Source organism: Cucumis sativus, chromosome 1 (assembly GCF_000004075.3).
Source record: "Cucumis sativus cultivar 9930 chromosome 1, Cucumber_9930_V3, whole genome shotgun sequence".
NCBI classification, from domain to species: Eukaryota; Viridiplantae; Streptophyta; class Magnoliopsida; order Cucurbitales; family Cucurbitaceae; genus Cucumis; species Cucumis sativus.
This window is the reverse complement of record NC_026655.2, coordinates 1961495-1976213: the sequence shown is the minus strand read 5'-3', so window position 1 is coordinate 1976213 and position 14719 is coordinate 1961495. Positions and strand designations below refer to the sequence as shown.

General features: G+C 33.3%; 2 protein-coding genes and 1 non-coding gene across 3 annotated transcripts; 2 read left to right on the top strand and 1 right to left on the bottom strand.

Moving 5' to 3' along the window:
• Nucleotides 1–1610: 1610 nt before the first annotated feature.
• LOC101210752 (agmatine deiminase) lies at nt 1611–5719 on the bottom strand. Its single transcript, XM_004138159.3, has 10 exons — nt 5448–5719; nt 5166–5279; nt 4990–5079; nt 4827–4911; nt 4458–4513; nt 4292–4370; nt 3801–3935; nt 3348–3580; nt 2710–2868; nt 1611–1986 (listed from the first exon to the last, which is right to left on the bottom strand). Exons 1-10 carry the CDS (start codon nt 5532–5534, stop codon nt 1879–1881), a joined length of 1146 nt encoding a protein of 381 aa, XP_004138207.1. The 5' UTR covers nt 5535–5719; the 3' UTR covers nt 1611–1878.
• Nucleotides 5720–5893: 174 nt separating this feature from the next.
• Nucleotides 5894–5965, top strand: TRNAG-UCC. The gene has a single exon. It is a non-coding gene; the product is annotated as a tRNA-Gly (tRNA).
• A 1940-nt stretch (nt 5966–7905) lies between these two features.
• Nucleotides 7906–14315, top strand: LOC101210506 (inorganic pyrophosphatase TTM1). The gene is made up of 12 exons (XM_004138158.3): nt 7906–8552; nt 8925–9285; nt 9793–9907; nt 10199–10394; nt 10478–10591; nt 10682–10855; nt 11161–11355; nt 12127–12249; nt 12325–12437; nt 12915–13038; nt 13560–13835; nt 13916–14315. The coding sequence occupies exons 2-12, from the start codon at nt 8946–8948 to the stop codon at nt 14138–14140; spliced, it is 1995 nt and encodes a 664-aa protein (XP_004138206.1). The 5' UTR covers nt 7906–8552; nt 8925–8945; the 3' UTR covers nt 14141–14315.
• Nucleotides 14316–14719: the final 404 nt, after the last annotated feature.

Below are 14719 nucleotides of genomic sequence, written 5' to 3'. Positions count from 1 at the left end.
GTTGTTTTTGAAAATTTTTATAGTTATTTCATAATTTAGACCATTTAAACTTTTTGTGTGAGTTAAATTTTGTCGAAAGTAACTTATTATTTTCAATGTCTAGTGATTGATTGGAAAATTTTGAATTACTAAGAATCAAATGAGCGTTGGAAAGCACGAGTAATCAAGTACGAAAGAAAAATTAGATTATAAAAGGGATGCTCGTAAAAATAGCAAAATATATATATATATTATGATAATAGATCTCATGTCATTACATTTTTCTAAATTACAAAAGTAAAAAATTTAAAAGTTAGATAACTCTTTGATAGTCATCAATTATTTGTTATACTCAATATGCAAAAAAATATGTTATTGACGGCTATTTTTAAATGTGTGTTATCTTATACAATCTCTCGTTATAAAACGTGAAAACGTTGATAAATATGATTAGATTGAAAACTATTCGAACAAAATGAATTTTGTATCGTAAATAGAATCCAAAAAACTCAATCCAACAAATTATTTTTAATTATTTACAATACAAACTCATTTCATTACAATCACCGTTAGCAAACAAATAGTTATTAGTTCGTATGTAAGATTCTCTAAATTCATTATTTATATTAAGTTGTATGAGGAAATGAAGTAAAGTAAACGATTACACGAAACAAATTAAATTAATTAAGGAAACTTTATTGCAAGAAAAACTGAACTAAAAATTATCCTTTACCGACAGTTTGTCTTTTCTTCTAAATATAAAAGAGTAATAGTAATAAATGTGTTATTGAATTAGAAGGTGTACCGTTTTGTTCATTAAATTAAGTTGAGTGTGTGACCCAATCTATTAAAGTGAACAAAGAAAATTTACTGACTTAATAAATTGAACAAAACAAAAGAAAATAAATAAACAGCTACTGACTGAATTTTTTAGCAAATAGATATTAGTTATTGGATAATAAAATTATTTCAAACAACAAAAGTGTTTAGTGAAATTTCGATTCTATTAACGATGGAGGTTGATAGATCTCGATAAACTTATCATTGACAAAAACTTTCTATATTTATAAATATTATAAAGGAATCTTCTAAAAAGTAATAAAATATTGAAACTATTTACAAAATTCACGAAAATGAATCCATGGTAATTTTAAAAACGGGTGTTGTTTACTTTGCGTTTGACATCTATATTGACACGTGAGACTCACTCCAGTTCCATAAACAATAGCTGCAGTCCAATTAATGAGTGGAAGATGATTAATTTGTTTTGTTCGAAAATTGCATCATATTGTTACTGTTTGGGTAACACTTTAAGAAAAATGAACATTTTATGTTCAAAATTCACATGTTTGAGTAAAAGCAGTTTAAGTATATTTGTGATAAAATTTAATTCCATATATATCAATTTTTATTACAAATCGATAAATATAGCTTTAGATAAATAGTATCAAACCTGTTTAATATTTGATTATAAAAAGTGATTAGGAAAGAAGTTCTTAAACTTACATATACATACTTTGATAAATATACTATTTTAGCATCACAGACACATTTAATTAATCTTACAAATTAATATATGCATAGCACATACTATATCATTTGACTGAATGTAACTTAATAATGACACAAAATTGATAACATAAACATGTTTGTAAATTAATTAAAATCAGGTTGAGTCGATTGAAATTCAAGCTAATAACTACGACAAAATATATGAAACTCGAGATTCTTTTTAAAAATATAAAATACAACAGTTATTTTTCAAATTTCAGATCATCTCACCTAAGACTAAGAGAACTTCAAGTACCATATCTTGGACATGTTTATTATCGAACCATCCACACACACAAGACTAAGAGAATTTTGATTCAACTCGAATGGTTCATCTTATTTTGCCCATCAGACTTGTCTTGAAAGTGAAGAGGTTATTGCTGGTTGTTGTTGAGTAATGCAGTGTATATTTCCACCTCCCAATACGATCTCTCTAGCACCTTCAATTCCAACTATCTGAAACAATCGGACATTGCAAATAACTAGTTTGAGATGTTAGAAATGGAAACATCTCAGGGAAAATATACAATATTCAAACTACCAACACAACGTTTCACGACTTTCATGAGTAAATGACATAGGGCAGGGAGATTGATGCTGAATTTATGATATAGTTGTAGTCTAGGTATGTTATAAGCAATAATCAGTCAATTAACATGGTAAAAATTGTGCCGGTGAATCGGTGATTAGCTCGTCACACAAGTAGATCAACCTAAGGTGATACAACAATGTGGGAACAATTCTTGATGACCTATGGCCTCTTTGTTTGCAGCAGTGTCAACTCTTTTGTCACTAATCAAAAGTACAAGGTGATATCTGAACTTTATAGTTATTTTTTAATATTTTGATATATGTGAGTATCCAATCTAGCTCATGAGCACCTTAACTAATCTCATGGGACAACTTATCTAATCCTACAACATGTGGGTGTCAAGAAAATAAAATTAATTCTTAGGTAGGTTGTCACCATGGATTGAACTCATGACTTCTTAGTTATTTATTTGATAGTTAATTTAAAAATTCTATACCATATTGTTCAATGTGGGGTTAAAGAGTATTTATCTATCCAGAAAATATTAAGAAACTTAAGCATGGATAGTATAAAATTTCAACAATCGATCTATCTACATTGTTACTTATGGCAAATGTATGATAAATTAAATGCACTATATATATTACTTCATGATTTGGAAATGCTCCGGCTAGTACACGGATTGCTTCATCATCCCACTTTTGATCCCCAAATTGAGGTGCAATAATTCCTCCATTAGCAATGTAGAAGTTTACATAAGAGGCAGCCAGTCTCATACCCGGAGGTCGTGGCTTAGCATCACCATCCTGTAACTCAAAGAGAAAAAAATCATTAAGACGAAGGAGATCGACACCCTGTGAGTTGTGGGTTCACTTCTAACTCTTGCATAATTAAAAGATTTGAACTTCTAAATCCATGTAAACTCTGTTGTCTAAGAGTACATTTGTAGCATTTTATTTGTTTGGAGGGAAGTAGAGTAACATCATCATGGATGGATTAACTTAATAGTAAATGAGGGACAAGGGAATGGTCTAATAATATCGTAGACACGGGAATCCTAACAAGAAGATAATTGAGGAAATCGTAAAATGAAATCAAATGGACCTACGTTATTCCCCTAATATCATTAAAAGGTGCATATAAATGTACAAAAGAAGGGAAAGAGTAAAGGGATGCCTTAAAGCTCTATATTGGAAGGAAACATACAGGCAAGAGAATAAAGGTTTTTTTTCTTTTTTGAGGTAAGGATGTAAAATGAAAAACTTGAGGACATTGACTTGTTTACCTGAACGATTCCTGAAGCCTCTTCATCTGTCAAATAAAGTGGCTCTGGCACATGGAGTTTTATTATGTCCAATTTCCTACCCTTTGCATCGGTAACTTCTGAGAGAACAGAATATGCCTCTATAGACCGTTCATACTGAGGATCTGTTTGATCATCAGTCCAAGATAACAGAACCACTCCAGGCTTTGCAAAACAACACATATTATCGATATGACCATTTGTATCATCATCGCCTGTTAACATTTGAAGTGAATTAAGCAATGAAATAGAGAAACAAACGAGTACATCACTACAGAAGAACAAATAAAATCAAAGCTTACACCCACTTACAGGGGAAAAAACACTAAAATAAACCATGAAGCACTTGAAAATGAACTTCAAGTAAATATCTTATATAATAATAATGTTGTTAAAACTACAGAACCTAGTCTAGCAAAAATGCAGATCAAGTACCATATAGTCCACGAGGCAGCCAAATGATCTTCTTCACCCCAAGATATGACTTCAGAATATCCTCTATCTGACCCTTTGACAGATGTGGATTTCTGTTTTTATTCAAGAGACACTCCTCTGTGGTAAGACAAGTCCCTAAAGAAAAAGGGAAAAAATGTTGTATTCAATAAATTTAATATAACACGGTTGTCAATGAGGTAAGAGTATCTCGATCCCATAGTGCAGTATGCATGAGATAGGAAAGCAGGGAAGGGAGGTCATACCACACCATACACATTTTTATAGAAGGGGTGCACTCAATTGAGAAATTGTATGTTGGTTCTATATTTGTAACAAAGAGAACAGACATAAATTTGACATGATATTGTGTTGTATCTATTTTGATAACTAATTCTTTACTAAGGTAAAAAGTCTCCCTTGCTTAGTGGATGAAACTAGCTCGAATGAGAGAGAGAAAATGACAACACAATCTAACTAGAAGATATTGTTACCTTCTCCATCTACATGGATAGATCCACCTTCAAGAATGATTGTGTTAGGAAACCTAGGAAGTCTCTCAATATCCAGGATCTGCACAAAATCATAAAGGGGGTCAAAAGAAAAAATCAACAATATGTAGGGATGAAGTGGGAGCCAGAGAGAAGAATAGACACTAACCTTCCTTGCAACTTGAAGATCAAGACTCCAATCAGCGTAACAACCATCCTCAGCACCTACAAAGCCAAGGCCAAGGCCAAGAAATATTCCATTTCAAGAAAACAACAAGAATGACAGTTAAAGAACATTCGTATGATAGAAATTTCACAACAGCTACTGCCACTCTCTTTAAGAGAATGTGCTTTTCTAAATGACTTCTCATGATGAGTTATTACTCCAGGTAAAACTGGCAATTATTTAAGAGCCCTACAGGAAAATGGTTCACGGCAACATCACTTTGATTGCCAGCAGCAGAAATAAACCACAAAGCTATAAATATTCTATTACTTTTAACATAGTAATACCATATTTACATATCCACAGCCTTACCTCCCCAACTATTGAAGGTCCAATCAATTCCTGCAACAGATTCCACTGCCGTACCAGAATTTGAAATGCTTTTCCTTACAACAAACTATGCAATAGCGAATTATTGGCAATTAGAAAGCTGACTGAGGTTGATCCAAAAATCAGTAAGAAGGAAGAAACCTACCGTGGGTCCAGTATCGCGAAACCAGGAGTCATTCATTCCCAGCTCAACGACCCTAATATTTGCCGGTAGCTGACTGCGAGCATTCTCCCACTGGGTTATAACGAATGTAATTTTTAAACACCTCAAGGAGGAGATAGAAGTACATGATCGATTAAATCATTTTTTTCTACAAATACCTGGGAGGCACTAGCGCAGACAGTCACAGGTTCAAACTTTGAGATTGCAGATGCCACCTTAACAAATACTCGTTGTCCATGGACTGCATTATCCCTCCAATTATCAGGCCGTTCCTGCAATTTCACAGGAAAATTATGCATAGTAATGAAGCGCTCAATCCATTGTTTAAAAAAAAAAAAAAAAAGAACAGAAGGAGAGCGAAATGGAAAAGTGAGAGTCGAAAGAGAACATAGAGAAGGAATGAATGAGAACTGAGAAGGAAAGCAATAGAAGAAGCTTACAGGCCAACCCAACCAACATTGGGAATGGGGTTCCCACTCAGCGGGCATATGAAAGTGAAGAAGAGATGGGTGTCCCTCCAAATCCATGGCGAGCAATATGCTCTCCTTCTACCTCCTCTGGTTTTCAAATCCGACGAAAGGCAATTGAGAAGGGAAATTTGTGTGTTGATGGGTCCAAATTTGTGAGCTGGAGACGAGAAAAAGGCATGCCCGGACATGACCAGTGGGTGACGAGGCAGATGGCAGAATGGGAGGCATAAAGTTACGCATTTGCCATTCTTTCTTCTTTGGTTCCACCATAACTTCTCCTACGAGTCAACATTGGTGGAATCACTTTTTAGTATGACACAAAGTTAGAAAAATCTAACACCATTAAACAATATTTTCAAAACAAACATTAAATAGTATTTCTAAATAAACATCCTTGCATGAATCCCTCAACAGTAGCGTTTGTAGTCCAACGGTTAGGATAATTGCCTTCCAAGCAATAGACCCGGGTTCGACTCCCGGCAAACGCATAGATTAGACTTTTGCTATTTTTCGAAAACTTTTTTATTTTATGAACTTTTTTGCTCTAATTTGTCGAATTTATCATTTTTTTAAAAAAAAAAATCCATTTATTTATTCATATATTTATGCATGCATTCATTTATTTATAAATTGGGTCAAAAACTAATTATTAACACTTATTGAGAATGAAACAGTAGAGTGATAGCCAACGATAAGAAACTGTTGGTGTAAAAGAATAAAAATGAGTAACAAATAAGATTTTGAAGTACACGCTAACAAGTGAAGTAGTAAATAGTAGAAGATGAAAACAATATTTAGGTAGCATAATATGGCTATTATGATTTTGTTAAATTTTTTCGTCTAACAAATCTTCTTGAATTTTTAGATTCAATGAATAATATAAACTGATAGATTTATATCATTGTTTATTAATGTTACTGATAGAAACGTATCAGTATCTATCAATGTCAAAATTGCTATTTTTGAGAATTCTCCTAAATTGAAATTAGTCTTGTTATTTATTCTAATCTAAACACGCTATGTTGTTTTCCAAAATGAAAGAATATATAATTAGAATAATAAAATGTGATCTAAATATTTAAAAGAAATGGTGGAATTGTTCATATAGGATTAAAACACACAAACCACATTTGAACTTCAAACGTAAACAAATGTTAGGGATATTGTTCTAGTATATGTCATGCATGAGATTGAGGTCTACACCAAAACAACAAGTGGGTGAAAGTGTGAGATTTGATACAAAGGTTGGACTGTGGAATGATTGTGAAATTAACAAAATGGCAAAATGAATTAATAATTTAATATTTAATATTTACCAAAATTTAAGAATATTCCACATTTTGTTGAGTGACATTTTAGGATTTCTTTTATAAAGCATAACAACAGAATTTAGGGATTTTTTAAACTCAATTTATAGAACAAAATTATTAAATTCATTACATTATATTTTTGTTATGAAGGGTTTTTTTTTTTTTTGTCAAATGTTATATATTTTACAATTTCAACAAAATTTAAATAAATTGTGGAGAATTTAATAGATTTTACTGTGTAAATGGATAAAAATGTGTATATTTTGGAAATCATTTTGCAACCATATTTAAAAAGCATTGAAAAAACATAATGGAGAGATATTTAGAAGAAAAAAAAAACATTTGATTTTAGGAAAATTATATCACATGACAAAAAAGAAAAAAAAACTCTATATAGTACATCTTTATTGTATATTATATATATGACACGGAATTAGATATATCATAGAGATATCAAATTTTAAATTTAATTTATAAAATGTTGTGACACGAGTCATGTTATCAATTTGTTTTTTTTTTGTTGTTATTTTTACATATACACATTGATTTTATTATTAAAAAACCAAGAGATACTTATAATAAATAATAAAGGAAAAAGTTTAGTAGAACGACAACATCAACCTGACCTACAAATGTTATTTATTTTAGGAACAATGTAATTAGTCATTAGACTAAGTTCACAAATACATTCACTTTAAAAGTAACTAAATTGTACTTGATCTATGCTAAACATTCATAATATTATTATAGTGATATTGTGTGGATACCACATAGGCAGAAGAAACAATTGACGCTATGATACTTGACATAGTCTATACGTTCGTATTAAACTTCTTAACAAAAATGTTTATACTAGTAGTTTAAGACCCTTGAGTAAGGTAAACACCATGGGTTGCTCACATGGTAAAAATTAAGTGTAATAAGTTTTGTCGATTTTATTAGCGGTTAAAAAAAAATAATTTGTAAATATACTTATGTATATATATAATTGAATAATATTTTGGCAGTGGTTCTTTTAATGACAGCACTATAGGCAAGTTAATTTGTTCACATGGATGTTTGACGATAGGCCCACGGGTAGCTTCCAAACTGTTGATCGTTATACACTTTTTCATTGATTCCATCCATTTTCAAAACCTTCTTGATCATTCTCCTGCTGTCATTTTATTCCACCATCTTCCAGTGACAATCTCCCTTTTGCAATTTCCAACAGTTGTGAATTTTGGGTAATGTTTCTCTCATCCTCGCTTCCATTTTTTACCTGCATTTGGCAATTGCAACGGCATCTCACACATGATGGGGCTAAAGGATTAAACCCCTACTCCTACGAAGAGAGGGGAAAAGTCTGTGCGAATCACTCACAACAACGCATTCAATTCCTTTGTAACTTTCTCCACCTGTCTTCCTTTTGTCCAGTCGATCGCGGTGATATTACGCTTCTTTTCAATCTTATCCTAGTACCCTCTTCAATTTGCTTTTAATCTGTTTGTTCTTTTTTAACCACCAAGTTCGATTTGATGTTCCCGCTCCTTGGTACCGATTAGTTCAGAGTATCGGACCACATGTCCTTTCACTCATACGCCCCACCATTTATGTTCACGAAAAAAGAACACCCATTTACGAAAAGGTGAATACCCCACTTGAAAATATCCAAAAATTAGTGCTTTGCCATTCGTTTGATTTTCAGAAACCAGGCAGGAGCTACAGAAAATCTACAGCGATAACTATCGTTACCGAGAATAGTTCTTGTTCTTTCTTCCATAAGGTTTGCTTGCTGTTTTGTTTCTGTTTTATGGGTTAAACTTGTGTTAATCTGTGTATCATGTGTTGTTTGGACTCTGATTCATATTTTACGTTGAATTTGGGTTCTGGGTATGTGTAGAATTTCAGGGTTTGTGTTGTTATTTTCTTCCTTATGTGTCAATTTTGTATTCTTTATACTATTTGTTCTGAAAGGTGCTTTTGGTAACGTCTTAGCTTTGACCTATGGGCTGCCTGCTTGACACCGTCTTTATGGTGCACAACAATGAGTTTTGTTTTGTACATAACTATTGGTCAAAATGGACCTTTTGTTGAATTGGTTCTCCTTATTTAAGAAGTGCATTTAGCTCTAGCTTCTGTGCTTGTCTCTTTGCAGCAAACAGAATTAAACTTTTAAATGGCTCAAGATACGTCTCCTAGCATCGAATCACCTCGGAAGCGTTCTGGCCTTTTGCGAGATCAAGTTCAGTTAGTTAAGAAGAAGGACTCGAATCGATATGAGATCCTTCCAATTCAGGATCCTCTTTCATTTGAGAAAGGATTTTTCATTGTAATACGTGCGTGCCAGTTGCTGTCTCAAAAGAACGATGGGATAATTCTAGTAGGAGTGGCAGGGCCCTCTGGAGCTGGGAAGACTGTATTTACTGAGAAGGTGCTTAACTTTATTCCCAGCATTGCTGTTATCACGATGGATAACTACAATGATTCCAGTCGTATCATCGATGGCAATTTTGATGGTATTATTTCATTATACTAACCATTCATTATCTGAATTTGGTAAAAAATTTAACAGTATGATTGCACCAAATGTTATACCTTTGGCTTACAACTCTGTGACACCGATCCGAAGTCCTTCAGTACTTAATACTTTCACAAGCTTTGATGATTCTGTTCCAAAGAGAGGTGGCTGGGAAACATGTAATTTTCCATTGCCATCTACAAATTCATGGAGACACAAGCTTTTCATAAGATTTTTAGCCTGCCCTTATAATTTTCTGGTTAGGCAGTCATGGCTATGCATATATATGGACATTATCTATTACCTTGAAGAAGACATTTCATTTATACCAAATTATTTTGTAATTCACCTTTGGAGTTTAGCGTAATGAACATACTATAGACAACTTTCATTCCTAGTTCTAATTTATAGTAGTCGCTTCTTGCGTTCCTTTAGCAAGTGTGCTTGTCAATTACTTCTTGCAATTCAAGTCACTGGAATCTCTGATGACCTTTTTTTCCATCAGACCCACGTCTAACGGATTATGATACATTGCTGGAAAATATTAATGGTTTAAGAGAAGGAAAATCTGTCCAAGTTCCCATTTATGACTTCAAGACAAGTAGTCGCGTGGGCTACAGGTAATGTGTCAACTTAGGCTTTGTTTTATTCAGCATTTCTGCATCTGAAAACTGTATTGCTTGAAATTTCCTCGGTCACTGCATCATACCATGAATCGTTGGGTCTTCTAGTCAGATTGGACGTGAAAAAAGGGTGGTTTAGAGGCATAACTTCTTGCATCTTACACTAATCTTTTAAACATTATAGCTTCTCTCTCGACGATTGTGAATCTAGATAGTCCCTTTTCTCTTAGGGTTTATTTTGTTTCTCTTTTACCGTTTAACCTTCTCAGTTTTAATAGCTACTAACAGGATTGTTGAAGTTCCCGAGTCACGAATTGTCATTATTGAGGGCATCTATGCTTTAAGTGAAAAATTACGTCCGTTGCTAGATCTTCGTGTATCAGTCACTGGTGGTGTTCATTTTGACTTAGTGAAAAGGGTACTACGAGATATTCAACGAGCTGGCCAAGAGCCAGAAGAAATAATACATCAAGTTTCTGAAACGGTATTTCCCAAATGTTGGTTCTGTCATCAATCACGTGCCATAAAATTGTTGCTGGTGGTTCTTATAAATTTTTTTGGATGCAGGTTTATCCAATGTATAAAGCTTTTATTGAGCCAGATCTTCAGACCGCCCATATAAGAATTATTAACAAATTCAATCCCTTTACTGGTTTCCAGAATCCTACTTACATTCTTAAGGTTTAAGTGGTTCACTGCTTCAACTTTAACAGTTTTCCTCGAAATTATGACTTGTAATCTTCATTAGTTGGGTTCATTTTCTGGTTACAGTCAACGAAAGCAGTAGCCGTGGATCAAATTAAGGCTGTTATATCTGAAAATCACAATGAGTCTACTGAGGAAACTTATGACATTTACCTTCTACCTCCTGGTGAAGATCCTGAAGTGTGTCAATCCTATCTGAGGATGAGGAATAGGGATGGCAAATACAATCTCATGTTTGAGGTCATATTAACTAAAGCTATATAACTGAGTTCCTTCGAGCTATGTATCCTGTATTCCATGCGTATTTATGCAGGTCTGAGTCTGAATGCACATGCCACAGCAGAGATTTTAATCTCTTTTTTTCTTCTTATTTTTATTTGTTTATTTGATCAGTTATATGAACTTCCATGTAGAATAATTAAAAAGATGAGGAAAGTTGCATTGCATATCAGTACTTTTATTCTTTTTACTTTTGGCTTCGTGTTAATGAGCTACCTATTAGCTACTCATATCGACATATATTATTTTTCTCCCTTTTTCTTCAGGAGTGGGTTACAGATGTTCCATTCATAATTTCACCTAGAATAACTTTCGAAGTTAGTGTGCGCCTTCTTGGAGGGCTTATGGCACTTGGATACACAATTGCAACTATACTTAAAAGAAGCAGCCACATATTCTCTGATGATAAGGTGTGTATAAAGATCGATTGGTTGGAGCAACTTAACCGAAAATACATTCAGGTACATTGTGTACTCATTATCCATGCTGCTTTAGATAGTAGTCTCTGACTGTTTCTGCAATATAATTTATATCTTGATGAAAGGACATTGTTATGTTTTAATTTTTCGTGCATCAACACTACTTTTTTCCGTTCTGTATAAAGTTCTTTCATGCTGTGTTTAGATCGTCTATTTGGGAGGGGTTCTTCCAGTTTGATGAAAGAAAAAGAAAAAAAGATACCCTATAGCTTTCTTTCTACATTAGTTCCTTTGTGAAGGGATTCTACATTAGCTATATAGGTTTCATGAGCTTCTTTATCTTTCTTTTTCTTTTATTAAGGAGTTAGGCGTCTTAACTTTTATCCTCCTTTCTGCCAATTCCTCTATTTATTAAAAGTCCCATTTCCTACCTTAGAAGAAAAATAGGATTTTGGTCCTTGCCCTTGGACGATTTGATTGTGATCCTTAAAGTATGACTATGGTATACATTTCTTTGAACACAGAATTGAGAAAGACGCCAAAACTACCATTTTTTTTTTTTAATTTAAAGAAGTACCCTGAACCATGCAGAAAAGATTTTTTCCTTTTCCATTCGTAGATATAGGAACTTCTGATATGAGATATATTAGAATGGATCAATTTTTAACCCTCCAAATATATGATTTTAGTTAGTTATTAATTTTTTCCCCAATAACTAAACGAGTGGCTAGCATGATTATCTGTCATTAGCCAAAATTCAGTCACACGAGTATGACAGTACCATATATACAACTAACTTGCTAAATGTTAAAGGTGCAAGGAAAAGATCGGGTGCATGTTAAATACGTTGCTGAGCAGTTGGGTTTGGATGGTTCCTATATCCCTCGAACTTACATTGAACAGATACAGCTAGAGAAGCTTGTTAATGATGTTATGGTAAGATATTTGCAATTCAAGGCAACAGATTAAGCAGATTGTTACCTGCAGTAAGTCTGATGGGATCATTTATAGGCCTTGCCAGATGATTTAAAAACCAAACTCAGCATAGACGATGAGTCACTTTCGAGTCCAAAGGAGGCACTTTCCCGAGCTTCTGCAGATAGGAGAAATAAGTACCTTAACCGGTATCATCCTACTTTTGCAACTGTTGGACATACCTATTAGAAACATAGAAAATTGAGATAAACAAAAAATTTAATATAAAGTTGGTTGAAAACAATCTCTGGTTGATCAATGGGTATAATCGCTCATGTACTTAGATATATATGTATGTATGTATCTATATGTATGTTGAGGTTTTGAGAGTCCCACATCGGAAAAACCAAGGAGACTTACACTCCTTATAAGATTAGATGATCTATTCCTCTCATTGCCAATTGATTTTGGGATGAAACCCATACTATCAAGCAATGTATAATGTAATATTACATCTAAGGAACAACATAGCTTCACTCTAGTTCTGTACAAATTTAGGCTTATTTTATTGGTGCAGCATTGAAAAGTGAAGATGTTTACTTGTTGATTTGATTCTTATTGAATGGTACTTGAAGTGCTTAGCTTACATATTTTGGATCCTTATTTATATTTAACATCATTACCAGTGGCTTATCACAATCATTTTCAAATCGGAGGGACAAGACCTTGTCAAAGCTTACAAAGCTTGCTGTTAATAATAGGAGATTTGATGTGAGGGCTCCAGATTCCCCTGCAGTAGTCTCTAACCAGGTATATGTTTCTTTGCATCAAGATAATCTTATTCACGTGGTTTTTATACTTTCTATATCTTATTCACTCGTAAAGAAGACGAAATAGGATAGTGGAGGAAGATAACTAATCTTATTATTAGTCGAAAAACTTCTCTATCTGTCTAAGGCTTTTTAGTTATATTACTTAATAGGATATCTTTTTGATAGAATCTAAAAGCTACTAACGACCCCATTTTTTTAAGCATTGTACACTTAAAAGTGAAAAAATCCCACCATTGTGAAAATCTGGAAAGACGTGGACTTAACAGCAAATTAAATGTCATTTCGTCATTTCTAGAACACAATGACAAAGAACTACAAATCAAATGATTCAATATCAGAGTGCAAATTGATCACCCGTAAATAAAGGTTGAACATGTTGATTAAAAGCTTTTGATTCATAGAGAGATAAATATTGATTTAGTTTCTTAATTGACAATATTTCTGAATAGTAAAGGCAGTTCTTAGCGGAATGTTCTGATCCATCTTGAAATCTTCCAGGGAGCTATTACTCAACTTTCAGAACAAATTTCTACCCTCAGTGAGAGAATGGATGAGTTCACAACTCGTATTGAAGAGCTGAACTCCAAGATATGTACCAGAAAAATGTCTGCTAGTCAGCAAAACTTGGTTTCACAATCGGATGCATGTAACAATGGCTCTGGAGCAACTTCAATTTTCATATCCGGCTTGAGCAACGGTGCCTTAACCGGATCGCTACTCCCTCATTCTTCATCGTCCTCCCAATTAGCCAAGGAATCTCCCTTGCTAGAAGAGGTATTTTGCTTAATATCACTTGTTTTAATATTCAAGCTGAGGAAGTTTGATTTTTGTGCTTCCCTTTGACACCTATCTAGATACAAAACATAGCACGAGCGCAACGTCAGATTATTCTCCAAGTTGACAATTTGAGCAATCTTCTCCGAGAGCACTCGAGCGAGAGGAGTCGCCGTGAAAAAACTGACGATGAAGGGAGGTGGAGGATTACTGATCTTGAATCAATCAGCACCCCAGTTTTGCTAACACTTGCAATTGGTAGTTTAGGTTTACTTTTGTTCAAGAGCATGAATATTCATAAATAATTCAATACGATCAACCCCGGGTGGTTTGAAAATGGTGACAAATTCTGTTACTAATCGTACTCGTTTAGTAGGTATTAGTTAATATGTTGGTGTTGTAAATGATCAATAAATACCAGAAACACAACATGGCTAAAGTGATAATTTATTTAAAATTGAACACTTTCAACTCGTTATAGAGATTCTACCAACATACAATTAGTTATTAATAAATGTTATAAATTGTAATGTTACAAGCACTGAGACTAACAATATTGTTTCTTCAATATTTTTCCCTACGTAGCATTACATGTTATCATTCGTAACTAGAAAACTTCAAGAGGAACTATTAGCTTTTGCATATTATTCTTTAGTTGATATGTACCTCCAAAGAATATATGAGACATGATATTTTATGCCTTCTAATTAACCATTTTAATTCTATTATCAATTAAGTTACATACTACCGCGTATTTAACAACGTATTATTGAAAATGATAGACCTAGTTTGAAATAATTCTTCAATTATATTAAAAATGCGATTGTGTTTAGGTTTCTTGGTTTTTAATTTTTATTTAGGGAACTCTTTATAAACTTTTAAAG

What these genes read in the sequence shown, in the direction of transcription:
- LOC101210752 (XM_004138159.3), bottom strand. Translation starts at nt 5,534, where the DNA reads ATGGATTTGGAGGGACACCCATCTCTTCTTCACTTTCATATGCCCGCT. An exon ending in AGGCTTCAGGAATCGTTCAG is followed by an intron (nt 2,869 to 3,347) that starts GTAAACAAGTCA and finishes TTTGAGTTACAG; the next exon opens with GATGGTGATGCTAAGCCACG. An exon ending in GAGCATTTCCAAATCATGAA is followed by an intron (nt 1,987 to 2,709) that starts GTAATATATATA and finishes CGATTGTTTCAG; the next exon opens with ATAGTTGGAATTGAAGGTGC.
- LOC101210506 (XM_004138158.3), top strand. Translation starts at nt 8,946, where the DNA reads ATGGCTCAAGATACGTCTCCTAGCATCGAATCACCTCGGAAGCGTTCT. An exon ending in AGTAGTCGCGTGGGCTACAG is followed by an intron (nt 9,908 to 10,198) that starts GTAATGTGTCAA and finishes AGCTACTAACAG; the next exon opens with GATTGTTGAAGTTCCCGAGT. An exon ending in AGCTTGTTAATGATGTTATG is followed by an intron (nt 12,250 to 12,324) that starts GTAAGATATTTG and finishes GATCATTTATAG; the next exon opens with GCCTTGCCAGATGATTTAAA.